Source organism: Chamaea fasciata, unplaced genomic scaffold (genome assembly GCF_029207755.1).
Source record: "Chamaea fasciata isolate MVZ Bird 193981 ecotype frontalis unplaced genomic scaffold, bChaFas1.0.hap1 SCAF_9, whole genome shotgun sequence".
In the NCBI taxonomy this organism is placed as follows: domain Eukaryota; kingdom Metazoa; phylum Chordata; class Aves; order Passeriformes; family Sylviidae; genus Chamaea; species Chamaea fasciata.
In genome coordinates, this window is record NW_027094094.1 from 702,780 (window position 1) to 730,775 (window position 27,996).

The 27,996-nt window shown below is 56.7% G+C and overlaps 1 protein-coding gene across 1 annotated transcript; it reads right to left on the reverse strand.

Annotated features, from left to right (window-relative positions):
• Positions 1-2,870: 2,870 nt before the first annotated feature.
• Positions 2,871-18,556, reverse strand: DPYSL4 (dihydropyrimidinase like 4). Its single transcript, XM_066191569.1, has 16 exons — positions 18,236-18,556; positions 17,869-18,040; positions 17,602-17,819; positions 15,757-15,845; positions 15,313-15,497; positions 14,044-14,208; positions 12,047-12,108; positions 11,876-11,956; positions 9,692-9,760; positions 9,486-9,606; positions 8,704-8,860; positions 7,581-7,722; positions 6,423-6,593; positions 5,519-5,698; positions 4,370-4,541; positions 2,871-3,780 (listed from the first exon to the last, which is right to left on the reverse strand). The coding sequence occupies exons 1-16, from the start codon at positions 18,554-18,556 to the stop codon at positions 3,689-3,691; spliced, it is 2,397 nt and encodes a 798-aa protein (XP_066047666.1). The 3' UTR covers positions 2,871-3,688.
• Between the last annotated feature and the right edge of the window lie 9,440 nt (positions 18,557-27,996).

Below are 27,996 nucleotides of genomic sequence, written 5' to 3' on the forward strand. Positions count from 1 at the left end.
GAACCACAGAATTCCAGAATGGTCTGCATGACAAGTGACATTACAGCTTGTTCCACCCTGCCATGGGCAGAGACACCTTCCGTTGTCCCAGCGTGTCCCAGGCTTGAGCAAGTGTCCAGCCTGGCCTTGGACACTTCCAGGGATCCAGGGGCAGCCACAGCTTGTCCAGGTAACCTGTGCCAGGGCCTGCCCACCCTCCCAGGGAACACTTCCTTCCCAATATCCCATCTAACCCTGCCCTGTGGCAGTGGGAAGCCATGCAAAATAAAACTAAAGGAAGAAGACACAGTGAGCATGGAAAGCCAAGGATAAGCATAGGGATAGTTCAGTGCCTCCCTGCTTGCTCCTTCAGCAGCACTGCTGTCCTGCAGGGAATGCAGGGGTCTGTCCCTAAGGAGCACTGCTGTCCTGCAGGGAATGCAGGGATCTGTCCCTAAGGAGCACTGCTGTCCTGCAGGGAATCCAGGGGTCTGTCCCTAAGGAGCACTGCTGTCCTGCAGGGAATCCAGGGGTCTGTCCCTAAGGAGCACTGCTGTCCTGCAGGGAATCCAGGGGTCTGTCCCTAAGGAGCACTGCTGTCCTGTGGGGAATCCAGGGGTCTGTCCCTAAGGAGCACTGCTGTCCTGCGGGGAATCCAGGGGTCTGTCCCTAAGGAGCACTGCTGTCCTGCAGGGAATCCAGGGGTCTGTCCCTAAGGAGCACTGCTGTCCTGTGGGGAATCCAGGGATCTGTCCCTAAGGAGCACTGCTGTCCTGTGGGGAATCCAGGGGTCTGTCCCTAAGGAGCACTGCTGTCCTGCAGGGAATCCAGGGGTCTGTCCCTAAGGAGCACTGCTGTCCTGCAGGGAATCCAGGGGTCTGTCCCTAAGGAGCACTGCTGTCCTGTGGGGAATCCAGGGGTCTGTCCCTAAGGAGCACTGCTGTCCTGTGGGGAATCCAGGGGTCTGTCCCTAAGGAGCACTGCTGTCCTGCAGGGAATCCAGGGGTCTGTCCCTAAGGAGCACTGCTGTCCTGTGGGGAATCCAGGGGTCTGTCCCTAAGGAGCACTGCTGTCCTGTGGGGAATCCAGGGGTCTGTCCCTAAGGAGCACTGCTGTCCTGTGGGGAATCCAGGGGTCTGTCCCTAAGGAGCACTGCTGTCCTGCAGGGAATCCAGGGGTCTGTCCCTAAGGAGCACTGCTGTCCTGTGGGGAATCCAGGGGTCTGTCCCTAAGGAGCACTGCTGTCCTATGGGGAATCCAGGGGTGTGTCCCTAAGGAGCACTGCTGTCCTGTGGGGAATCCAGGGGTCTGTCCCTAAGGAGCACTGCTGTCCTGTGGGGAATCCAGGGGTCTGTCCCTAAGGAGCACTGCTGTCCTGCGGGGAATCCAGGGGTCTGTCCCTAAGGAGCACTGCTGTCCTGCAGGGAATCCAGGGGTCTGTCCCCACTCCAGGCAGCCGTGTGGGGACCTGGGGCTGCTCCGTGGCCGCGGTGCTGCAGAGCCAGGGATGCGCCGTCAGTCAAGGGTACGGAGCGTCTCCTCGGTGTCCCTGACCCAGAGCCTGCAGGAAAGCTGTCCAAAGGAATTAGGGCCACAGACCGTGTGGGTGCCGTGGGGGGATGTTTCCTGGAGGCTCTGGCTCCATTAGCGGGCGGCTGTGGGACTCAGCCTCTCCTGGCACCGGGAGAGCTGCAGAGATGCTGCTGGCTCTGATCCCTGCATTAGGAGGAGGCTGGGGCAGCTGTGCTGGCTCTGACAGCTCCCTGACAGAGGGAATAAATGCAAACCCTCCCTCCGTGAGGGAAGGGCTGGCAGGGTTGGAGCCCTGGGCTGACGCAGAGGGTGGAGGGACCTACACTGGGTGGTGTGGGAGAGGGAACAGTGTCTCTGCTGGGTCCTCAGTGGCCCAGGGGCCGGGCATGAACCAGGCCAACTGTGGGAAAAGGGACATTTACAGCACAGGGACCTCAGAACTTCCTTTGCTAAGTGTTTACAAGCTGGGGGCGTTGGGGTGTCCCTGTCACCCCACGGATGTTGAGCTGATGGGGAGGTCACCGCCATCAGACTGTAACTTCTGTCTTTCCTTACGGGTGTTCCACTGCTGTAATTTAAGCTCTATTCAGGAAGAAAAGAGATCATAAAATCATAAATATTTTGGGTTGGAAGGGACCTTATAGCTCATCTCACTCCACCCCTGCCATGGCAGGGACACCTTCCACTGGATGTTAATTGCCTCGGTGCAATTTCAGGGAAAAACAGAAAATCAACAAATGAAATTATGTTAAAGTTAAATATAAAATATCCAAACAAAGACATTCCCATATGCTCAATGCAGAAATCACTGCAGCATTAAGCTGTGAAATGTAGGTCATATCAGATAATCAAACAAAATCCAAAAAAACCCCCAGCAAAAAATTAAATCCCTCCCCGGCTTACATTTGTGTGTTCATTCCTAATTCATGGACTGATGTATCTGGAGCTCCCACACATAAATCAGATCCCTGCTCGTGCCACCACAAGCCCCGCTCCGTTTGTCGTGCCTGGCTCAGACAGAGCTGGAGCCCCAACCCCACAGTGCCCGAGGGAAATCAGTGTCTCACGGACGTTTCATGACATCTCACCAGCACTGGAACCAGCGTGGGCTGGGGGAAGGCAGCCCCACTCCTGGAGCTGTGGGGTCTTCTGCAAACCAAGGGGCAGGCACAGCCCCAGCACGGCTGAGGAGAAGGGTGGGACCCTGCCCACACATGACGAGCCGCTCCCCCCTCCAAGGGGAGCACAGTAACCTGCAGGTCAGGATGGCACCGTACAAGCCTCACCCAGAAGAACTCCAAGGAAGAAAAAGAAGAAAACAACAAAATGGACTCGGGTGGATCAACCACTTCCACCATTTCGTGGTTTCCAACCAAGTTTATTCCAAGCAAGGAGCAGACAGGAACAGAAAGCCATTCCTGGAGGTACATGCATGGCTCTACGGCCAGAGGTTCACTCTATGCACACACCTTTAAGTATAATAACTGGGCTAGAATAATCTTTATAAAAAAGTGTGTCGCATGCACCTGGCCTCCAAACGAGCCCTGGTATTGGGTACTGGACTCACACTCAGTTCTTGAAAAACTGTATAAATAATCTTTAAAAAACAAGGCTGAGAGAAGGACACGGGCCCAGGGCATGGCCGGGTCCTGGAGGGCCAGCACCACTGTGCCCCGGGACAGGGGCTGCACCCGCCCCGAGCTGTGACCGCCCAGGGACAGATGGCCTGGGGCAGGGACGGACGGCCTGGGGCAGGGACGGACGGCCTGGGGGTGGCTCCGGGAGCACGGCCAGGGCCGAGGGCTCTGACTGGGACCCACGGGAGTGCCCGTCCGTCGGAAGTCCTTGGATGTGAGTGGGCAGTGGATGCTGCTGGAGAAGAGCGTGATCCAGCCTGGATGTGCCTTCATTTCTGCCCCGCAGCCCCGGGGACGTGGCGGTGCCGCATGCACAGGGAAGGGCTTTCCTAGCAGCTAGCAGGAACACTGACACAACCCAACTGGGAGCGCTACCTCGGGGATCACTCTACTTTCTACCTACGAGGGAAGGGCTGGCGCAGCTGACGAGCGCTCGCTCGCTCGCTGGTCCTCGCGTGACAGCGGCCACCGGCCCCGTGGCAGCAGGACCTGGTGTGGGGACAGCGCCAGGACAGCACCAGGACAGCGCCAGGACAGCGTCAGGACAGCGAGGTGATGTTGGACCTCCCGCCCGGCGGGGCCATGATCTTCTGCGCCGTGCGCCGGGCAATGTGGTCATCTGCCTGTGACCCTGGGGAGAGCAGAGAGCGGGGCAGTGCCGCTGCTTTAAATGCCACAATCACAAAACAATTCTTCAGGAAATACTAATAATTTCATTATGTGTCTTTTTGGACTCTCTAGGAGCATAGCACACTTTGGAATGGCTGTATTTGCTTGACCTCCTTCATTTTTCATTGTTTCTCGCTGGAAGATTTATAAATGGCTTTCCTATAAATAAATTTTGTATATAAATTAAATGTGGGGACTGGTAACATTTATCAAACAATATGGGACCCACATGACCCAACCAGCTACAAGCCATTGTGGAAACCATTTTAGAGCAGAGCATTGGCTTTCCAAGCTCCCGACAGCTGCTGGGCAGGTTTGTGCAGAATGAACGACGCTGAATCACTGCCTGCTCTGGCTCCTGGAGAGAGAACCCCCACCAGGCTTTGTGCATTGACTTAAACACTGTACAACATTCCAGCTTTCTGTGCCGCACTCGGTCCCTCGGCTGCTGCCACAGGACAAACTGCTTTACCACGGAGCAAACACGAAGCGGCTATTGCCCGGCCCTGCCCGGGCACTGATCCCCCCAGCCCGCCCCGGGCCGCACGTACCGGAGAGGCTGAAGCCGGACTGGTGCAGGTTGCGCACGGGCGGGGCCGCGGCTTTGCCGGCGCAGGGCGCGATGCGCGGGGCCGCTCCCGGCGCCACCGCCTTGACGCTGGCCGGCACCTCGTGGACCGGCCCGTCGTACATCCCCCGGGGCACGCCGTGCACCTCGGCCAGCTGCAGGGAGAGCACACACAGCCTCAGCCACCGCCAGGGATGGGAGAGTGGGAGACAGGCGGGGGAACGGCTCCAGCTGTGCCAGGGCACATTCCGGCTGGATACGGGCAACGTTTCTCCATGGGAAGGGCTGCCCAGCCCTGGCACAGCTGGTGGAGTTCCCATCTCTGGAGGGGATTCAAAGCTGTGTGGATATGGCACTTGGGGACATGGGGTAGTGGTGGCCTTGGCTGTGCTGGGAGTGGTTGGAATCGATGGTCTTAGAAGGACTTTCAGCCTGGCCTTGGACACCTCCAGGGATGGGGCATCTACAGCTTCTCCGCATCCCACTCCCACCCTGCAGGGAGCTGGCACACCCCCATCCTGCCCTCCAGGCACCCCAGAGTCGGGGCTCCTACCTCTGCACTTAATTTGAGTTACTGCTTCCTGCTCTGCCTTAGTGTGGGATGCAGAATTACAACAGCAATGGCACAGGGGAAAGGGAAGGAGGACAGAGCTGCTCAGAAGCTCTTTACATATTTGCATGTCTTTGTGTCTCTTTACCAAGCTGTGCCAGCACACAGGAGGATTTGTCTTCCTGTATTTCCAGTACCTACGGGATGTACATCCCTTACCCTCCACTGGCTGCAGAGCAGACACTGGGAATGCAGCTACAGAAACTTCTCCAGCACAGGCAGGAGAGGAATTCCTCCCTCTACCTCAATACAAACAAACAAACAAACAAAAAAAACCCTTTTGCAGAAGTCATATATCTGCTTTGTAACATTTTCATAGGTTAATAAAACTGCCATTATTAGCTCTAATACTAGGAATTCTTGATTGAGGTGCCAGGCAGTTACACGACAACACAGAGAAAGAAACAGCATTAATAATATTCCTGCTGCTGTTGCACGTTTGCCATCACAGCGGCCCCAATACACTAAAGCAGAGAGATTGAGACCAAAACACAGGAATATGGCAAATAAAACTCTCCTTACCCTGTTTCTTGCCTTTATCCTTTTATAAACGAAGTCAGGGAATGTCTTCCTGGGGATGAAGCGACCTGAGCCTCGGGTGACACACAGATTTCCATCTTCAAGGACAACTCTTCCCTGGCTTATGACCACGGTTGGCACCCCGTGGCACTCGGTGCCTTCGAATATGTTGTACTCCACGTTCTGCAAAAAGCAAACCGTGATGGTCAGTGCCTGCAGGATTTCAGAGGAGGCCAACAATGCCCCCCATTTTTGTTCACTGCTCCTCGTGCACCATCAGTCAGAAGTAACTGACTAACTCCTCATATTTCAAAGAACAAGATTCCAATGGGGAGCAAACTGGAATGGAGAAAATAAACCTTAAAAACAATCATATTAAGCTCCTGCAATAGTTTAATATTTTTATTAAATTATATTTATATTATTTTATATATTCTTTACGGAACATTTAAATTATGTATTATATTATAATTAATACCATTATATATTAAGCAATAGCAATAGTTTAATACATATTAAACTATAACTAATACACATTACAGTTTAGCAATAGTTCAATACTTCAGTTCAGCACTTATATTTTTCGAGTCCACAGCAAATACCCTGACCTGAAGATTTCCATACCAGATGCTGACTGTCTTGGAGTGTTCACTCAGTACCAATCCCCCCCTTTACAGCAATAAAAGGATATTTTCCTGGTGTTTCTAAAAGCAAATGCAAGGTCCTTCATCAGTTTACTCCCACACACAACTCCTCCCCTGCTGAATGATCCAATCTCGCTAAGGACATGCTTTGCTTTTCAGATCTCCACTCTTCTCTAAAACCAGTCCCAGAAGATTTAAATATATTTTACCAAAAATATTTAAATGTTTAAATTTAAAATCTTTCGATTTAAAATATACTTTACCAAATTGTGGGTCTTTGCCGAGATGATTTTCGTAGCCTTGGGGTTCCAGAGCACCAGGTCCGCGTCGGCGCCCACAGCCACGCGCCCCTTCCTGGGGTAGCAGTTGAAGATCTTGGCAGCGTTGGTGCTGGTCACTGCTACAAAATCATTCTCATCCATCTTCCCGGGGACCTGGGGAGGGCATGAGGACACACCAGAGATGGACACGGCCGTGCCTGCTGCGGGCACAGTCCCTCCCCACAGCTGGGCTGTGCCGCTGCTGGACCCACCCCTGTGCCCACGTGGGTGAGGGTCTGCGCTGCCACACGGCCGTGGTGACAGGGGAAGGGCCATGGGAGGGTGAGCCTTGTCCCTGGGGGATAAAGGATACGAGGGACAGGTTTTATTTTCCTTGGACTCCAAAGGTTGAAGCGTCTGAAAAACAAGACCTTCGCTGCTTGGCTCCAGCTCCTGCACAGGCATCTCAGGGTCACTGAGGAGGGTTAAGGACAGCCCAGTGAAGAAAGACTGGAAGTGAACCTAGCCAGGGCTATTTATCATCATTTGTCATCCTTAGAAAAGTTCTATTTCTCTTCGAACAAAGCTCACCTAAGAGAGGTTTCAGGGTGGCTCCCAAGCTCCTGCAGCCTGCACAGGGACATCTGCTCTGTGGGATGCAGGGCAGAGCCCCCAGGGGTGCTGCTGGCAGGGAAGTGTGCTCTGGGGTGCAGGGACACGGACTGATCCCACCCTCAGATCACGGCCCTGCTGCCAGGCAGACGCTGAGGTGACACAGAGCCTTGTCCCCACTGGTGGGGCCTGGGCTGACCAGGCAGTTGGAAAAACGGCCACGTCCATGTCCCACAGGAGAGACACCCTCTCCCCGTCCACCTCCCCAGGCCTCTGGGGAGCACGAGGGGACAGAACACCTCATCACCCTTGGGAGAAAGTGCTGGAGAGACTCGCTGGTGACTGAGTGAGAGTGGAGGATGGTCCCCCCACAGCAGCCTTTGAAGACACCGTGAAGGCATTTGTGTGTCTCGTTAGCAGCTCTCTGAAGGCGCAGCAGCGTCTAGACAGTGTCAGCCCTCTGGCTTGTCTGAATTAACGAGCCTGTGACAGCCTGGAGCACAGGCACGGCTCCCGTGTGCTCCCCCAGCCCCGGGCTGCAGCACCTACCACACACTTCTCCCAGACCACGGCCATGCGCTCCTCGATGCCGTTGGTGCCCTCGGGGATGAGGGTGAAGTTGTCCTTGCCCACGGCCTTCTGTGCGGTGGTGAAGGTGCAGTGGGCACTGCCGGTGACCTGCAGGTCCCCGCTGGGGAAGGGACAGGGCAGGGCTCAGGGCGGGGCACTGATGGCACCCCCAGGCTGGCAAAGCCCCCCTGGCCGGGCAGACCATGGGGGCACCGGTGGCCCGGGGGCTTCGGGCCCCTCAGGGGATGCCTGTGCGGTCAGCGGCAGCCGGGGGGTGTGGGGTGCAGACAGGACAGCCCAGGTGTCTGTGTGACACAGGACAGGTGTGCCCATGTGACACAGGACAGGTGTGCCCAGGTGTCTGTGTGACACAGGACAGGTGTGCCCATGTGACACAGGACAGGTGTGCCCAGGTGTCTGTGTGACACAGGGCAGCTGTGCCCATGTGACACAGGGGAGGTGTGCCCAGATGCCCCTGTGGCACATGAGAGGTGTGCCCAGGTGTCCCCGTCACACAGGACAGGTGTGCCCAGGTGCCCGTGTGACACAGGACAGCTGTGCCCCTGTGACACAGGACAGGTGTGCCCAGGTGCCCCCGTGGCACATGAGAGGTGTGCCCAGGTGTCTGTGTGACACAGGACAGGTGTGCCCAGGTGTCTGTGTGACACAGGGCAGCTGTGCCCATGTGACACAGGGGAGGTGTGCCCAGATGCCCCTGTGGCACATGAGAGGTGTGCCCAGGTGTCCCCGTCACACAGGACAGGTGTGCCCAGGTGCCCGTGTGACACAGGACAGCTGTGCCCCTGTGACACAGGACAGGTGTGCCCAGGTGCCCCCGTGGCACATGAGAGGTGTGCCCAGGTGCCCCCGTGGCACAGGACAGGTGTGGCCCTGTGACACAGGACAGGTGTGCCCAGGTGCCCCTGTGGCACAGGACAGGTATGGCCCTGTGACACAGGGCAGGTGTGTCCAGGTGTCTGTGTGACACAGGTGTCCCCGTCACACAGGAGAGGTGTGCCCAGGTGCCCGTGTGACACAGGACAGCTGTGCCCCTGTGACACAGGACAGGTGTGCCCAGGTGCCCCCGTGGCACAGCACCCACCTGGAGAGCAGAGTGCTGAGGTGATCGGGCGTGCTGGGGTCGGGGCTGATGGGGGGGGACGTGACGAAGGCGGCGGCCTTGGCCCAGTTTTTGCTCCAGTAGTGGGAGCCGTCGGTGCCCAGGCTGGCGGTGAGGGGCTCCCCGTACACCACGGCGCCTGCAGAGCACAGCGGCCGTGAGGGGGGAGTGCACACACACACACACACAGAGGGCTGCTGTAACCACACACGACAGCTCCACTCCCTTCAGCACTTCAGAGTCTCGCTACTCCTTTGGATGTCTCAGATGACTGGGAGACACTGTCAAAGCACGATCTGGATCTGTCTGTCCTCTCCTTACAGCAGGCACACATTCCTCCAAGCTGTCACGCCTTCGTTTAAACTCAGCCCGTGTCTGTCTGGCAGCCGCCGGGCCGGGGGAAGCGGTGACTGTGCTCCCCCTTCCACCCTGCTCCCCACAGGACTGATCCCAGCCCTTCCCACTCCACCCCCAGCCAGAATCTGGAGCTTGCTCCACATCTGGTTTTCATTCAGTTCACACCAAACGATCGCAAGTGGATTATTCCCCTCTCAGCTGCGTCTGCCAAGATGGAAGTGTCGCAGTTTCCACCACATCCCTTCCAACCTCCCCAGCTCCAAGCAATGAGCTCTGGCACACCCTAGCACAGAAACCTGCAGAGCCTCAGCGCCCTGAGAGCGTGGGGCAGCTCAGGAGACAAGGACTTCCCAGAGCTCACCGCTGGAACGACATTCCTGGCTGGATTCAGAGGTTCAGTCCGTTACCTTTCCTCTTGGCCTGAGCCAGGACGTCTGCAGCACCCCTGCTCATGACCTTGGTGACATAGAGGGGACAGTTGGCCTGCCTGGCGATGGTGATGGCGCGGAACACGGCCTCTGCCTCCACCTGCGGGCACAAGAACAGGACACGGGTGTCCCGGCCCCCGTGCAGGGCAGGGCCCGCGGCTCGGCGCCAGGGCTGGCGGCGTTACCTCCTCGGGGCGGCTCAGGACGTGCCCCTCCGGGCCCGTGATCCCCAGCTCCAGCAGCCTCTTCTGCTCCTGGGGGGGCGAGGAGGAAGGAGAGGGCAGTCAGCGCCGGGCACAGCCCGCTGGAGCACCACGGGACACAGCACACCCCGTCCAGAGCCACCCGAGGGCGGGGGACGAGTCACAAACTCACCCCGGCAGGTGGGACACGGGACACTCCACTGGGACATCCCACTCACCGCGGGGCTGCTCCCCACAGTCCTGTCCTGGGCTGCAGGAATGCTCCTGCAGGGAAGCTGCAGTGTTCCAGCTCCCCACAGTCCTGTCCTGGGCTGCAGGAATGCTCCTGCAGGGGAGTTCTGTGTCCCAGCTCCCCACAGTCCTGCCCTGGGCTGCAGGAATGCTCCTGCAGGGGAGTTCTGTGTCCCAGCTCCCCACAGTCCTGTCCTGGGCTGCAGGGATGCTCCTGCAGGGGAGTTCTGTGTCCCAGCTCCCCACAGTCCTGTCCTGGGCTGCAGGAATGCTCCTGCAGGGGAGTTCTGTGTCCCAGCTCCCCACAGTCCTGTCCTGGGCTGCAGGGATGCTCCTGCAGGGGAGTTCTGTGTCCCAGCTCCCCACAGTCCTGTCCTGGGCTGCAGGGATGCTCCTGCAGGGGAGTTCTGTGTCCCAGCTCCCCACAGTCCTGTCCTGGGCTGCAGGGATGCTCCTGCAGGGAAGCTGCAGTGTCCCAGCTCCCCACAGTCCTGTCCTGGGCTGCAGGAATGCTCCTGCAGGGAAGCTGCAGTGTCCCAGCTCCCCACAGTCCTGCCCTGGGCTGCAGGAATGCTCCTGCAGAGCAGTTCTGTGTCCCAGCTCCCCACAGTCCTGTCCTGGGCTGCAGGAATGCTCCTGCAGGGAAGCTGCAGTGTCCCAGCCGCCCCTGTGGAGCTCCCAGCCCTGAAAGCCCCGGTTCTGGAGGAGGGGACTCAGGCCCATCACAGCTCATGCCGAGGCTGCCCCAGCCCTGGGGCACAAAGGCAGAGGGGCTTCCCAGCACCTGAGCCTGCTGGAGCTGCCCGGGAGCCCCCGGAGGAGGCAGGGATGGGCACAGGGATGTGAGGCTGTCACTGGGGTGCAGCAAGTGCCACCTCTCCCGCGTCCCTGTCCCTTTGCACTTCACCATGTGGCAGGGAGGAAAGGGAACCCGCGGTGACAGACGCTGGGATGAGCTCTGGGATGTCCCAGGTCACTCAGGTGGCATCTGAATGCAGATGTCCAGCACACCCCTCACCCTCCCCCTGCACTGCTCTGTATCATGTACCCTCCCAGTGAGCTGGCACTAATGCAAGGATGTTATCCAACACCACGGAGCAGACCCTTAAAGGACCCTGCTCTCAGAGGGTGCGTATTTGTCTGTACTCTTGTCACAGATCTCCTCCAAGTTTGTCCCCAAGGCTCAAGTGTCACCACGCTGGCAGCTGACAGAAACCCTGCTGCAGCTCTGAGCTGCCTGGGGTCACGTTGTGCTCCACAGCCAGCTGAGGAACAGGTTTCCAGATCAAATCCCAGGAGGTGGGAATTAGCCTCTATCCTGTTTGTTCAAATAAACCCATTTGAAGGATTGGATCTGGCTTTCAGTCCTGCCTTCCTCCCACACCACACTGACCGCTGGTGTGAACCTGAGCTAAAGGAACTGCCAGTCTAACCCCACCTTGTGATTCTGACTGAGGCTGGAGCCAAGACTGGCTTTTCTACAGATAAAAAGGGAAAATAAGGCCCATGAGCAGAGGCTGCGACACCAAGGAATTCCCAAGTGCTGCTGGTGAAGTTAAATGCTGCCAATGTCGTGGACAGGACTGTAAAAGCCTCAAAGCTCCTGATTTTTTCAAGTAATCTAAACACGACAGATAATGGGATAAAGCATCACTTAAGGCAGTCACTTATCCCTTAGGAGCCCCTGAAGTGCTTTTTGGGAACTCAAGAACATGTGAACATCCATGAGGACACTGATGACTCCACAGGACACCCTGATCCTCCTGCACGTTCCTCAGCCTACACACACTGCTACACAGGGTCTTGTTCCCTCCAAGGCTTTGGGCCAGCAGCTCCCCGGGCAGGGACAGGGCAGGGCAGGGACAGGGGCAGGGACAGGGACAGGGGCAGGGATTCTCCCCCCAGGGCCCTGTCACCCCTGGGTCCCCGTGGCACCTCCTCGATGATGTCTCCGTTCTCGGCGTGCACTTGGGCGATGGCCCCCAGGTCCCGAAGGATGCAGAAGATCTCGTACATCTGCCAAGACACGGTGTCCCCAGGTCAGCCCTGTCACCACCCATGGGGCTCAGGGTCAGGGGTGGCTCTCCCTGAATTCCCGTGTCCTACCTGGCCATCAGTGCACTGCAGCTTGTCCTTGTAAGCCATGAACACCAGGAAGGAGTTCACACCTTGAAAAAAGAAAATGACATGTGTGGCTTTGTCCCTTTGTCCCTTTGTCCCTTTGTCCCTTGTCCTGGTGTGGACTGGGCAGCGGTGGCCGAACCAGGGGGTTGTGCTGCTGAGGGTTACACTGGAAGCAAAGGCAAGCCAAGGGCTGAGGGGGGAAATGTCCCCACAAGCACTGACCCCAGAGCTTGGGAGAGGTGAAAGACAATAACCCCCTACTTTACGGTGCACCCGAACCAAAAAATGAAACCCCCGTGGTCCATGTTTGGGGGTGGTGCCCTCTGTGACTGGCTCAGTGCCTCACTCCCAGGCTGCTTTTCCTCCAGCGGTGGCTTCAGCCTGCGGCTTATTCTCAAATCTGGGACAAGGGATGGAGGGACAGGACACAGGGAATGGCTTCCCAGTGCCAGAGGGCAGGGATGGATGGGAGATTGGGCAGGAATTGTTCCCTGGGAGGGTGGGCAGGCCCTGGCACAGTTGTGGCTGCCCCTGGATCCCTGGCAGTGCCCAAGGCCAGGCTGGACATCGGGGCTTGGAGCAGCCTGGGACACTGGGAGGTGTCCCTGCCATGCCAGGGAATGGGATCAGGTCCTTTCCAATCCAAACCATTCCATGATTCTGTGACTTGCTGCTGTATTTTTAACGGATAGAGGCAATAAGCAATACCGAACCCGTGATCCAATTACAGCTGTGTTCCCAGGAACAGCTCCATTACTCCAGCCACTCTGCATTTTAATAGGAAATTCACTGCGAATTTCTATGGTAATTGGCCAATTAAACCCTTGCTTGCAAGACTACAAATTACACTGAAGACACTTAGCTCTGCATTAGCATATCTGAAGGAAAATGCAGTTCCAGAGGTGGCGATAGGTATTAATGAATGCATGAATCCCTGCAGCATGGTCTCCTTCCCTGCTTCCCAGTGAGCCCTGTCCCATGGATTCCTCGGGATGCACGGGAGTTACAGGCACTGCGGAATCACTACGGAATGCCTAAAGCTGAGGTTCCTTCTCTAAGCCCCTTCTTGGAGGTTTTTATTTCAGTGTTTTTTCTGTACATCCGGCAGCCCACGCCAGGGTGGCCAACCCTACTCCTTTAGTTTCCAAAATCCCTTTCCATGAGCGGGCTGCCAATTGCCCAAGGGTGAGGGCACAGACCCAGGTGTTATGGCAGCAACTTGGTGCCAGTGTCCCCGTCCCCAGCTCTCTCCTGGATGGCCAAGGATGGTCCCAGCTCCACGGAAGGAGTGTTGCTGCCTGTGTGTGTCCTGCAGCGCTGGGTGCCAGGGGACAGCAGCATTGTCACCACTCCCCTGCGGCCCTGCAGTGACCCCAGCCCTGCCAGGGCCCCTCTGCCCTCACCCTTGTTGGGACCCTGCGCACTGAGAATTTTAGGGTGAATTTCTGTGCTGACAGGCACTGACCCTCAAGAGAACACAACACTTGACCTGAGGCCGTGGAAGGGGCTTCCAAAACTGAGTGACAGCATTAGGATTAAAGGCGTGTAGTTTGGATAGAAGTGTGTGACATCATAGGGTGGAAAACTTAGATTTTAAGGTTTTAGTATACAGTAAGATACATAAGGCAAGGTGGAGGATTTAGGGCATAGGCTGAGTTCTTCTTTCCCCTTCCTTTCCATGGGTCTGGGTGGCGTTTTGTAATCAGGCAAGAAAATCTGCATTGTGGACCATGGGTTTGGTTATTGGGTTAAAAGTGAAAATAATCTAGGTGTCATTTCATAATTGTACAATTTGTGCTTAAAAGACCTTGGAAAGAGTTAGAGGCAGAGCCATTTTTCACCTTGTTAGCTAGAACTCACAGCTTGTGAGACTGTACCATAGGTGAGAATTAATAAACATTTGAACCCAAACACAAACTGCATCTCTTGAGGATTAATCCCGGCTCTAACAGAAGAAAAGAAGATAAAAGCCCACATACCCTTGTCCTTGACCAGGGCCTCCAGCTCCTCCCTCAGGCTCTCGTGCCAGCGCGGGATGTCCACGCTCAGGCTGTAGTCACAGCAGGCCTGGCTGTCAGCACAGCCACGCCACTGCTCGTAGGCGCCCAGGAGACTGCTGCCCGCCTCCGGCAACACGTGGTCAACTGCGGGGACAGGGACAGGGTGTCAGGGACAGGGACACGGCTGGGCACCGTGGCCCTGCCAGGGACACACAGCTGGGTACTGCAGGCTGTGAGGGACAGGGACACGGCTGGGCACCGTGGCCCTGGCACAGACACACAGCTGGGCACTGCAGCCCTGGCACAGACACAGCCAAGCACCGTGGGGCGTGAGGGACAGGGACACAGCCATGAGGGACAGGGCACCGTGTCCCTGCCAGGGCACAGCTGGGCACTGCGAGGCATGAGGGACAGGGACACAGCCCGGGCACCATGTCTCTGCCACAGACACACAGCCGGGCACTGCAGCTCTGCCAGGGACACAGCCAGGCACCGTGGGGCGTGAGGGACAGGGACAACAGCCGGGCACCGTGTCCCTGCCAGACCTGCTGCTGTGGGAACGGACGTGGCAGCACCAGCTCATCCTACAGCGCTGCATAGAGACCGTGGGTAATGGATCTCCCAAAGTGACACAAACGGAACAAGCAAACGCCAAGTTGTGGCTTTTTCATCCTTTCTCAGCCAGCACGGCACCGTGAGTGGCCGGTGATGATTCTGCTCTGGGGCATCTCCCATGGGCAGCACTTCCCGCTGCCCGTCACTCCCCTCAGCACTGGCTGTGGGCTCGGTGGGGAGCTGTGCCAGGCCTGAGACTGGTCCTGCAGCCACACACGACAGTGGTTCTTGGGATCGGAATAGGAACGAAGCAGAGAGCAAAGTTATTTTACATTAACACAAAAATGGAGCCTGTGCTTAAAGCCAAGAAACTCGAAAACCTCCACACTTGCAAAACCGTTAAAAAATATTAAACGGTGTTTAAAGTGTTCTTCTATTTTGCTCTCTGATGAGGTGAGGCAGGATCAGGCACATATTTTTAATAGACGTGTGTATTTTTAGCATCCACGTGCAGCAAGGTAAGGAGGTTCTGCACGGTGCACAACACCTTCAATTAGCTTTGTGACCTTCTGATTCGCCCGTCAGTGACCTTTCCGCGCCGTGAAGGTAAATAAACCCCCCTGCAGTGACTCCGGGCCCAGGGGTATTTTGCTAAGGAAACTCAGCAGCTCGTTAGGACGTGCTCCCTCTTACTGATCATGGTGGTGCCTCCTGCCAGCGCTGCCTTGGTGCCCTGGAAGAAGCCGTCGGCAGAGCTCATGCCCGCGGCGGGCGCCTGCAGCCGCGTGTGCACATCGATGCCCCCCGGCACCAGCAGCTGCCCATAGGCATCGATGGTCCGCGTGCCCCCGGGCACCGGCAGGTTCTCCCCGATCTGTCTGCGAGGAAAACAAAGACTCTGAAGTGAGGGTGACAAAACAACCTCTGTTGCTCCTCCCCAGGCCGCCGGTGCTCTGCAAAGTCTTTCCAGCTGCAGAACTGCACCAGTGCGGCTCCTTCTTGACACTACTCTAAAATGCTGCCTGTGTTTTTCTAAAAGATTAAAAAAAAAAAAAAGTGGAAAGGAACCTTGTTCAAATCCCAAGGCACTGTATCATTCTAAGAAATTACATCAGCAAATATAAATTTTTAACTTACTTTATTACGCCATCCTCCACATAGACGTCTGCATAAAATGACTGATCATCGTTGACGATTTTTCCTCCTTTGATTAGAATCTGGTCACTCTAATGAGAAAAAAAAACTTTTTTTTTTTTTTTTTTTTAAGATTCTTTTGTTTGGATTCCACTTTACTCATTCCAAGCTTTAAGTAAATCTAGGTTTAATATTTTCCCTCCCATCACTCAAGTTCAGTGACTGTCCAGACCATTCTACACCTATTTGCAAGGGGAACCATACGGAATTGTCATTTGGAGGAGCACAGCTCTCTGAAGGGCGGCAGGAGCCTGGGGTGCATCGCTGAGCCCGGCAGCCCCGGGCTCCCCCGGCTGCGGGGGCTGAGCCGGGTTCCTGCCTCCGCCCTCAGCTCTCAGTGCATCTCATTAACCTGGTAATTTATTGCCATTCATTAGTCTTCGCAGTCAGAGGCAGATAAAGCCTCGAGGACTCGCCTCACTTCAAAGCCAGACACTGTCACAGTTTTCGGATTCGCAGAATCTTCACCCAGAATCTTTAACTAGAAAATTTAGGAAGCAGCAGCGCTGATGTCTATGTGGAGCTGCAGCCTAATTTCAGAGGATTCCTTTCCTGCTCTCTGGTGTTGCTTGAAAAATTATTTCCAACGCTGAAATGGGCAACACAAAGAGCACGGCCTGGGCACAAAACCAGCCGAGGGACGCCTGAGCACGTGGCAGCACAGCCTGGAGATGTGCACCACAAAGAGCCGCGTCCTGAGGCAAAACTGCCCTGAAACATTTTGGGGCTTCTTTAAAACACCATCGCTGGCGTATAAACGGAAAATTAAAGAACCGCATGCCCTTTTTTTTTCTCTTTCCTTTTTGAACTATCAAGGATTTATTGTCTTTATTGTTTCCCCTTGTCCCATAACATCGATCAAAAGAAGCCTCAGTGCTGCTGCCCCATGGGAGAGCCTGACGGCCGCTCCCCTTGTGGGGCCCATCTTCACCCCATCCCTGTCCTTACCCCATTTCTGTACTTACACCGTTTCTGTCCTTACTCCATCCCTGTCCTTACTCCATCCCTGTCCGTACCCCATCCCTGTCCGTACCCCATCCCTGTCCGTACCCCATTTCTGTCCTTACCCCATCCCTACCCTCATCCTCCCCCATCCCCACCCCAGCAGCAGCCCCCCACACCCTGACCCGCTCCCGCAGCCCAGTAACGCGGCTGGTCCGTGGCTCCCGCACCCACCGGGCTTTTCCCAAGGGAGCAGTGCCACGAGCCAGCGAAAAGAGAAGAAGCAAAACACAAGGCATGGCAATCGAGGGATTAGTCCCGGCTCCTGCTGGGAAGCGCTGGCGCCGGGAGGAGGGAATCCCCTCCCACGCAGCGCGGCCGAGGAGCTCCGGCACGGGGACCGGGGAGCGCGGGCGGGGAGCCCGGGATGAGGCGGGGGGCACCAACTCCGCTGCGAGATGCTCTCACGCTGCCGAGCCCGGCCCGCGATAAAAGCGCTCCCGGAGCACATCTCCCGCCCCGGCGGCACGGGGAACCGGGGGCACGGCGGAGCCTTTGTCCCCCCGGGGCGGCCCCGGGACAAAGCGCCGGCACCGCCGGGCTCCGGCCGGGCCGCACAACAAAGGAGCGGAGCGGGGAGGCTGCTGGGGGCGGACGGGGCGGGGGTTCGGCACCCCGGGCGCCGGCACCGCCGGGCGAGGACCCCGGGGCGGGCAGGAGCCGGGGCGCCCCCCCGGCCGTGCGAGACCGCCCGCCCCGCTCCATCTCGCCGGCCGGAGCGACCCCGGCCCCCGGCGCGGCCCCGGCCCGCGGCCCCGCCGCCCTCGCCCCGCGGGGAGCCCTCACCGTGCCGCGGCTGCCGCTCTTCCTGCCCGGGTGAGACATCGCCGCCGCCTCCGCCGCCGTGTGCGGGGCTGCCGCGCGTGCCCGCGCCCGCCGCCGCGCGCCCCCGCCTGCGTGCGCGCCCCCGCCCGCCCCGCCGCGCGCCCGGGCCCGGACACAGACGGTGCGGGGGCGGTGAGCGGCGCCCGGGGCGGTGAGCGGGGCCCGGGGCGGCGGGGCCGCTGAGCCGGGACCCCGAGAGAACAGCGGGCCCTCGGACCGTGCCCAAACCCGCCCCCAGGGACCGGCCCGGCGGCCGCTCCCGGCACGGGCTCCTGCGGGGAGGGACGGGGCGGGAGGGCAGGAGGACAGACGGACGGGGCAGGTCGGGGCAGCAGGAGGAGAGCCGGACGGGACGGGTCAGGTCGGGGCGACAGGAGGACAGCCGGACGGGTCGGGACGGCTGGAGGACAGCCGGACGGGACGGGGCAGCAGGAGGACAGCCGGACGGGGCGGGAGGGCAGGAGGACAGACGGACGGGTCAGGTCGGGGCGACAGGAGGACAGCCGGACGGGTCCCCGCTCGCCCTCCCGGCGCGGTCTCGGCCAGGCCGGCCCCCCGAGGCGCCCCGGCCGCTGTCCCGGCGCAGTCCCGTTACCTGCCGGCAGCCGTCGGGCAGCGCAGCCGGAGCGGCGGCTCTCGGGGGCAGCGCGGCCGCGGCGGGGCCGGGGCCGGGGTCGGGGGTCGGCGCCGCATCGGGGCTCGATCCCGGGTTGGGTGTCGGGTGGGTGTCGCGGCGGTGCCCACCGACCGGTGTTGCTGTTCCGGAGGCGGCGAGCGAGGCGAAGTTCAGCGTCTTGTTGTCGAAGGCGTCCTCCACGCTGCAGAACATCCCGCCTCGCTTCTGCCGCGGCCGCGGGCTGCCCGCGCCCAGCCCCGCAAAGCAGGCGGGCAGAGCGTCCTCCTGCCGCCCCGACATGGGCCCGGCACCCCGCGCTGCTCCCGCAGCCGCTCGCCCTGCCGAGAGAGCCCAGCGCCGCGTTAAGAGCCGCCCAGGGACCCCCCGCCCCTCCCGGTGCCCATCCACCCGTGCCCGTCCCTACGTGCGACCGGGAGGTGACATCTCGCAGCGTGTGATGGCAGCGACAGCGCGGGGTTGGCCGCCCCGGGGATGGGGTGAACGCCCTCCCCCCGGAGCCCTCCCAGGGTGGCCGGTGTCACAGCCCAGCGTCCCCATCCCCTCAACCCCAAACCAGTTCATCTCATTTGAAGGTTTAAAACAGATCTTTTTAATTAAAAGTTGACAATAATTTATGTATTTTACAAAGGAATAGAAAGTCTCTCGATATATATCATAGGAATCACAATACAAAAATATCTGTAAAATTCTCTGGTCGTTCGCTCCAGCCCCTGTTCTCGGGCTGTCGGTTGCTGCCGCAGCACTGAACCCACCGTTCTGTGTTTCGGATATGATTCTGGAGCAGGATTAGAGGGCACGGCACTCCCGCCAGTGGACCAAAAACCTCCATTTTCTCTGCGTTCCGTTTTGCATAAGTTTACATGAGTCCCTTTTAATAAACTGTACAGCACATCATACAGGGTTTAATACACATATTCACACGGCGATTTCCTGAGTCGAAGCTAAATCTCTCCCTGCGCCCGCCCACGCTGCCGGCGAGGGGCACAGGGCCGCGAAGGAGCCGGCGTCGGTCCAGGGGCATTTTCTCCTCCCGGTCAGGAACTCTGTCCACAAGCCACATAAGGCACTCAAGGAATCACTGAAGGCTACAGATATTATAGAGCAGAATACTGGAAATAACAGCCACGTCCTCCAGCAGCTCGAACAACAAGTCCGCGCCTGACGCGCACCCGGCGGCGGGTTTGGGACGGGTTTGGGACGGCCCGTGGCACCCCATGCTCCAGCTGCTGCACCTCGCACCGGGCACGGGGGTCTGCCCCAGGCTGGGCACTGCCCCGGGGTGTGCAGACACTGTTTGGAAGAGATGCTCAGGAGCCAGAGTGAGGAGGCAGCAGCCGAGACCTGACACGGCTCAGCCCCGCTCCGGGCCGGGAACGAGCTCCTGACAGAGCCCAGCCCTGCTCCGGGCCGGGAACAAACTCCTGATGGAGCCCAGCGGGATCTCTCCCCCGGGAGCGAGGGAGCACATGGATGGCAATCTCGTGTCTGTGCATTTAAATGGAGGAAACAGTTCTGAGAACATTCTTTGAGCCATTCCCCCCCTTTCCTATGTACAAAACTTCATACATATTTATAGTGACATATAGATAAGCACAACCCCTTATTTACACACAGACCTGTCCTGTACAATTGGCTTTGTACGTAAAACCCCCAGGATTAAGGACGTGAATTGGAAAACAGAACCGATGTTCGGGACACACCAACACACCAGGCAGGAGCGCGTCCTGAATGAGGAGCCAGGAGATGGACTCCAGCCACTTCCTAACATGGCCTTTGTCACCTCAACCACCACCTGCAGGGCTTCCAGTAAATACAGTATTTTAAGACATGAAGTTTTCAGTAGAACTAAAAATGGACCCGTTTAGAGGCGTGAAATGCAGAAGCAAAGATGCAGCTCATCCCAGAATCCCAGCACTGGGAGTGATATCTGGTAGAATAGGAGCTTGTTAAATCAATTCCGTGGTGGAATCACGTGCTGATGTCAAAATCCACAGCCTTGGCCTTAAAACATCGCATCCCTTCAGTTCAAATATCACACTTCTCTGACCCACTCACTTCCTTCCGTTTCTGCAGCCGAGCTCCCTGTGCCGGGTTAAAACATGGTCGATGTAGGAGTGCAGGAAGAGGTTGAAGAATTTCAGTACCAAGGGGTTTTCTTCACAGCTTTATAAACTCCAGCGGCACAGACACCTACAGAATGAAAAAAACCCACAGGGTTTAGCTGTGGTCCTCTCCTCCACGTGGGATTTTTAATCCCCAAATCTACAACGTTTCCATTCCACAGGTTGGGCTGGGTTGTGTTAAGGAGCTTTCAGTTAAGTCTAAATTGGAGCAGGCTTAGCCAGTTCCTGTGTTTTCCCTGAAAAAACAGGAGATAATTCATTATACGTTAAACGTGCTGTTTTCTCTAGGCTGTGCCACACATCAAACCATTCCCTTTCCTTCGGCAATCCTCCCCGAACAGCTTTAGGGTAACACTCAGAATACGGTGATGATAGTGATGAACGACGAATTCAAGTTTTGCCTCCTCTGACAAACTCTGAGCGGATGAGTTTAATAACCGCGGAGCCGAATTCCTCCTTCTCGGGGGAGGAGGGGCGGCACGAAGGACGCGGTGCCCGAAGGAGGGAGGGGGCTGCTGCAGCTGCCCTGACCCTTCCCGTGCCCTGTTCCCTGTTCCCAGCTCACACCCAGCGCCAGCAGGACCGGGGATTCCTGGAGAACCCTCTGGGAAGCAGCACAGCCCAGGCAGTGGCTGGAGAGGAGAGGACGCCCCATTCCCTGTCCTTTCTCCATCCCCTGTTCGTGTCTCTTCTCCCCCGGCCCTCGGCGGCAGAAAACTGGAAACAAACTGGAAACAGCTGAATCCCCCTGGCTGGCGCAGCCCCTGCCCTGTGCGGGGACAGGATTAACCCTTCCCAGCCCGCCGGGCCGGCCGGGCAGGGCATCCCGGGCTGCCAGGGCTGGAAGGGACCTTAAACCTCATCTGGCTGTGACCCCGTGCCACGGGCAGGGACAGCTCCCACCAGAGCGGGTCCTGCGGGTCAGGGGGCTCCTGTGACCCCCGGGGCCCTGGGACAGGGGGCTCCTGTGTCCCCCCGGGGCTCTGGGACAGGTCCCGTGGGTCAGGGGGCTCCTGTGTCCCCCCGGGGCTCTGGGACAGGTCCCGTGGGTCAGGGGGCTCCTGTGTCCCCCCGGGGCCCTGGGTCAGGGGGCTCCTGTGTCCCCCCGGGGCCCTGGGACACGGGACGCTGCCCACAGCTGGACAACAGCACCCCGCGATTTTCAGAAGCGATTCCTGAAAAGAGAGCGAGCACAAATGACAGCAGAGGGAGCGGGAGAAGCCAAGAGGGGATTTTGCAGACGCCGCTTTGCTGTGCCGCTCCCCGTGCCCGTCAGCCCAGGGCTGTCACTGCGCGTTTGGTGCCCCAGCGCTCCGCAGATGGAGCTGCCCCCGCCGCCGTCAGCCGGCGCTGCCCGGGGCTCCGCGCCTCGCAAAGGCACAGTTACCGTCCCCTCACCCCGCCGAGGACGGGGAATTGTTCCAGAAAGCTGTAAAAATGGGACAAGAGCGTTTCGGAAACGGTAACGGGTGGAGCGCTAAGATTCGTGCTTCGGAGCATTCATGGCTTGTGGAACACAGCAGCTTTGCTGAGCAGAACAGTGCAGGAAGGCAGTTCCTCAAAGGTTACGGATCAAATTTCATGTGAGAAAGGAATCACAGAACCCCAGGGTGGTTTGGGTGGGAAGCTTTGACCCCAGAGCCCACCCAGTGCCACCCCTGCCATGGCAGGGACACCTCCCACTGTCCCCAATGTCCAGCCTGGCCTTGGGCGCTGCCAGGGATCCAGGGGCAGCCACAGCTGCTCTGGGCACCTGTGCCAGGCAGGGCCTGCCCGCCCTCCCAGGGAAAGGTTTCTTCCATACACCTAAGTTAAATTGCTGTTTCAGTTTGAGCCCATTACTCCTTTGACCTGTCACGACGGTTCCAGATGAAGAACGATCACCTTCATCAGCACAGCCTCTTCCCAAGGCTGCAATGGAAGGAGATAAATATTTACACTTTCATCTTTATCTATATATATTTACATGCTTATTTTTATATATATACGTTTATTTATATCTATCCCAAGGGACCATATGGCTGAGGGAGGCACCCTGGGCTGCCGGGAAAAGGTGGGAAATGTTTGGGGAGTGAGGAAAAGGCACCAAAACCACCAGGCAGCTCTTGGGCTGGCCAAGTTAATGCCTCACTGAGCCCCTCAAGCACAGTCACCAGCGGGTGAAGCGATGCTGGAGGTGTCTAAGGCAGCTCATCCCTCTCTCCGGAGAGTCTGCCTGGATGAGCCTGAGGTTCTCCGTCACCTGCTAAGCTTGAGTCCAGCCTGGAATGCAGCTTGGGACACCCTGGGGACCCTGCTGCTGCCTGCAGGGTGTCAGTGGGACAATAGATCAGTGCTCTGGGATCCTTGTGAAGGGATCAGAGAGCCCTTGCACAAACACCGTGGCCTTGGGGCTGGATCCCATCCTCACCCGGGACCCCACAAGCCCCAGGAGGTGGGAATGCGGGATCTCCATCTTCCCACTCGTGCCCCACGCTGAGAATAAACAGGTGGAGTTTCATGTCCATGTAAAGAACAACGGGCTAGACTTGGCTTCCCTGCCTTTTCCCCTTCCTCTCCCACTGGATTCACACCAGGGCAGTCATGGCATATTCAGCCCCTCCTGTGCACATTTATCTGAGTACCAGTGCAAATAGAGATCAGTTCAGTGGGGACAGTTCAGGGACAGTTCAGGGACAGTTCAGCAGGACAGGTGAGGCAGGAAACGCAGGCTGACACCTCGGCCTCCCCTGCACCTGCTCCTGGGAAAGGCACGGCGGTGACACCGGGGCTGCCAGCCCGGAGCCCACCCCACAGGAACACGGGGCTCGGGGTGACAGCGCTGCCCCATCCCGCTGGGACACCCCGCTGTGCCTGCAGCCCCTCACCACAGCGCTTTTTGGGGAGCACAGCCACAGAGAGCCCCCTCAGAACCCGCCCCTGAGCGAATTCCCAGCCGCTGGAATCCTCCCGGTGTGTTTAAGAAAGGGAGAAATGCGGATTTGATTTGACGACGTGAATATTCACAATCCCCCTCCCAGGACCATCTCCAAGGCTGGTCCCTGCGGCCCCTCCTGTCACCTCCTGTCACTCCGCTCCCCATTCGCCGCATCCCGGGGGTGTTGACAGCATCCTGGTTTATAACAAGGAGCAAAGTGCCCCCCGGGGCAAGGGGCTGCAGAAAAAGCCACCGACAGAACAGCGTTTCCTCCTGTCCTGCCTCTACACGTCTGCACGGGGCAGCGCAGCCTCAGAGACTCGGACATGTCCTCCTTTCCTGGGGAGGGTTCTCTGGGATTTCTGCTGACCTGGAAGTGCAGACAGATCACTGGGCACCCCAACCCCCTCCACGGCAGGGGCCACTGACACGAACAAGAATTTACAAACAGAATGCAGTCTTTTAAAAAAACTAACTTTATGATAGGTTTTCCAGCTGAGTAATTCTTCAGGCTAACACTGACTTTGGTAAACTACAAAAATACGTGTCCTTACTGTCTGCAAGAGCTCAGCAAGACCCAAATTGAGGGGGAGAACCCTTCAGCTGTGATGAGAATTGAAGCTGCTGTGCCCAGGGGATTGAAAGGTGAAATGAATGATTATCTTTAAAGCCAGTTCGGTGGAGCAGGCTCTCACCCTGCCCGTCCCGGCTCTGGACAGAGCTAGGCAGAGTTTTCTTTCTGAGAGCAAGCTGAGGATGGAAGGCACTGGGGTCTTGAGGGGGAAGCACACTGGACACCGAACTGCTGCTGCTGCTGCACCAACTCACACTCCAAAAAAGCTCTCCTCTGTTTCCCACAGGGAGAGGAACACCCACACAGACGATTCAGGGAAAGGCTGGATGGGCTGGGAGCAATGGGATGGTGGGAGGTGTCCTCGCCCATGGCACGGGTGGAGTAAATGACCCTAAAGTCCCCCCCAGCCCAAACCATTCTGGGATCCCGTGCCGTGTGTGATGTCCCTCCAGCGACACGGCGGAGGGAGTTTTCCAGCTGTAGAGAGGATAAAGGAAAGGCTGCTCCCACATCCTGCCCTCGGCACGTGCCCAGGAACAAAAAGTTCCTGCTGCAATGAACCAGGTGTTTTGCTCAAAAGGAAACCCCCAGCTGGTGTGTGTCCAAGTGTTTTCCCGTGGGATTTGGCACTGGAGGAGCAGCCTGGGCACGGCCAGGGATGTCTGGGATGAGCCGGGCGGTGAGCGAGCTCCCAGCCCTGGCTGCGGCCTCCTTCAGCACCAGCCAGGCACTCCTGCCCCGGGGCCTCCATCTCGTCCTGCCTCGTCCAGAAATTCAGACTGACATTGTCACTTCCCCGCATCTCAGTGTGCCGCAGCCCCCGAGACAGCGGAGCGGAAACGCCGTGCCAGGAGACACCCCACGCCTTGATACACATTGACAATTATTAACCCACTGGAAATCTCTTCGTTACTGCTGAGCCCAGCCCTGCTCTTCCCCGAGAGAGAGAAATCGCAAGATTTACAGTAAAAGGGAGTAAAAGCTTTAGAGTCAATCCCTGTGAGCCTTCCCAGGAATGCCTTTGCCCAACGGGAGTCTCCTTGGCGGCCTGGCTTTCCCCGCACTCCACTTTAAACGAGGATGTTTGGGGTCACCCTGCGCAGCAAAGGCTCGCCAATTAGCGTTCTAATGCTGCAGCTCATTAGTGCCCTGATCCAGCCTCACACGTGGCCGGAGTTGAATCAGCCCGTGAGGATGTATCAGGTCTGGGGGTTGACCTGCCGCCTCCCAGAGCGGCTTAAAAACAGCGGGACAACTTCTCTGGACGTGTTTTGTAAAAGGAAAGGGTTTGATAATGACAAAAATAACAAACATTATAGAACAAAAGAAATAGAAGTAGAACCCAGTGCAGAGAGAACTCTTGCACTGGCTAAGGCAGTCCAAAAGCACTGAGCAGTTCTGTGCAGTCTTTTAAATACTGAATGCTCCAGGTGGGATTTCTGGCACCTTGCCCGATGAAATTGGCGATTTGAGGTCCAGGTAGCAGCATCTCTGCTCGACACCTGGCCAGTTACTGGGAAAAGAATGTGGAAGTTTCTGGGTCCTTTACCTTATAGAAACAGCGAGGGATGACTCTCAGACCTTTCCTACATGGAAACCCCTGCCGGGGTGTGGGGTGTATTCCCGCAGTGAATTTCCGGAGGAAACTGATTTCCAGAGTGCCTGAGCACATCCACAGCACTGCTCCATCCTCACCTCCCCTCTGCATCCTTCCTGAAAGGAAAGAAAAACCCCCAACCCCTCCTCTGCTCACAGCTGGGGCACACCAGGAGCACAGAACGAGCTGCCCACTGCTCAGGTGATCACAATGAAAGTCCTTTAAAGAAAAGGAATTATCTTTTATAATAAATGTGAGAGGCTCACAGGGCCAGGTCGTGCTCGGGGGGTGAGGGAGGTTCCCCTGGGGAAATGCCCCCAGCCCACCACGCCTGCTGTCCCTGGTTAAATAAAAACATCCATCTCTGAGCTCTGGAAACGGGTGTTTCTAATTGCTGCCTGCAGTAGGAAACACGTGATGTATCCTTAATTAAAACCATTAAGGCCATTTCTAAAGAGAATTTGTATTGTTTTAAGAAATACAAGGGTTAGAGGAGGATGTGAAAAGAGGTGGGTCCACCATGAACCTAAAACTGCTGCCGGTGACCATCCCTGGCATTCTGGGGGAGAGGCATCTCCCCTTGTCCCCGGGGCACGTTCAGCTCCACAGACACCAGCTAAACACAGCAGCTGCTTTTAGGAACATGGAATATGCACTGGCCTGGGGGGAATGGACTGCAAAGATCCTGCAGTTCCAACCCTCTGCCAGGGTGTTTTCCCCATCCTTCTATCACTGAAAAATTGAAAACAATAATTTAATATTATTTGTTCCAGCACGCTCCAGACGTTATTTCTTTTGAATAAACAAATATCAAATGGAGCTACGATAAATGCCGAGGGTTTGAATTAAACTAAGATCACTGGGGCAAAAAATATATGGATGCTCATGCCTCTTCCATAAATGTAAGAGCGAATATCTAATAAAATTTCTCTTAGGTAATCAATAACTTATTTATTTGGGCACAGGCAAGTGCTGCCCACCCCTGCGAGCCTCCCATCTCCAAAACTAAACACACATTAAAAAAATAACTGAAACACCCTGCCTGGGGCCTCTGCTGTGGGGCACCCCCGGGTGCCCACCACCCCTACCAGGGCACTGCCCACTCTGACCCACAGGGCAGCTTCATCCTGTAGAGGAATTACAATTAATGCATAAATTCGGCATGGAAAATAACTCTTCTGCAAACCCTGAGCAACTGCAGCTTCCTCTGCTGCTCTCCCCATCGTGTGTGCCTGCCAAGCAACTCATTATCAGCACAGATTTGTAAAAAAAGTGAGTGAAATTGTGAATTAAAAGACTTTTCTGATTACTGTTTGTCTTCTCGATGCAAAATGAAAAATATTCCCATCTCCAGCATTTAAAACATGTATTTTTAAAGCAGCGTGACTGCTTGCTGTCCATACAAATCTAGTATGCGTGACAGTGCATGTAATTACCTCCCAATAACTTTGTGTAAACAGTCACCACTGATCCAAAACATGAAGTCAGCATTTGTTATTATATCACATGAAATCTAACACCTAAATTACTGCAGTAAAATAGCAATAATTCAATAAGGCTTACAGACAGACTCTGGTAATTTCAGTACCAAATTCAGCATTTCCTCTGTTATCGCCTGGAGCATTTTAACCCAAGTCAAGACAGAGAGAGCAGCAGGTGAGGGGGTTCAGAGCACACAGAATCCCAGGATAAAGGGGTGGCTCAGCCCATCTTACCTGCCCGGAGCTCAGATCCCTTCCTGCTCCCAGGGACGGGCACTGTGGGACTGTGGCTGCTGGCAGGACCTTGTTCCTGGCCTCGTTCCTCCCTCCTGGCCTCGCCCCACGGCCCCACGTTTCTGTGCTCAGCTGTGGGCCCCATGTCCAAGCACACTCTGCAATTTCTTCTGGATTCTCCCCTCTTCACCTGTTTTTCTAGAGGATTCCTTTTCCTTCCTGGTTCCTGTGCCAGCCTCCCAGGCTCGGGCTCTGTGGGGCTTGTGCTCCCTTTCCCCAGGGTGAGGGCGTTTTCCAGGTGACATCTTCCAGGTGACAACATCATCTTCCAGGTGACAACATCTTCTGTTCCCTCTTGCTGCCTCTCCCAGCCCAGTGCATGTGGATCAGGGAGAATCTGCTTTAGTTCACTCCTTTCCAGGTGGAACTTCATGCTGGGACAGTGTTTTAAGCCTTTTTGTCATTGTTCAGGGACAGCCAATTATTAATTATTGCATATTTTTTCCCATCATGGTTCACTGACAGCTCCAAAAAAAAAAGAAAATAAAAAAAATATTACAGCTTGATTTCCTGAAGGTAGCTTTATGTTTTCTCCTAAAGCTGGGCTCCTGGGATATTCAACATAGCATGGGCTATAACCTGTGTAACGAAGAAACACCTTGGAGCAAACCACTTCATTTCCATCCACATCCATCTTTTCACGAGCTACTCCTCTGGAACGCTCCCTAAAATCTTCTTTCAAGACAGATTTCTGAGGAGCTGCGGGTGACAGACAGGAACGTGTGGCATACAA

Bases quoted from the DNA above. Each gene is read 5' to 3' on its own strand.
- DPYSL4 (XM_066191569.1), bottom strand. From the start codon at position 18,556: ATGTCGGGGCGGCAGGAGGACGCTCTGCCCGCCTGCTTTGCGGGGCTG. The intron at 9,761-11,875 runs GTGCCACGGGGA...TCGCCCCCCCAG, and splicing joins ACGGAGACATCATCGAGGAG to GAGCAGAAGAGGCTGCTGGA. The intron at 6,594-7,580 runs GTAGGTGCTGCA...TGCCCTCCCCAG, and splicing joins TGGTCTGGGAGAAGTGTGTG to GTCCCCGGGAAGATGGATGA.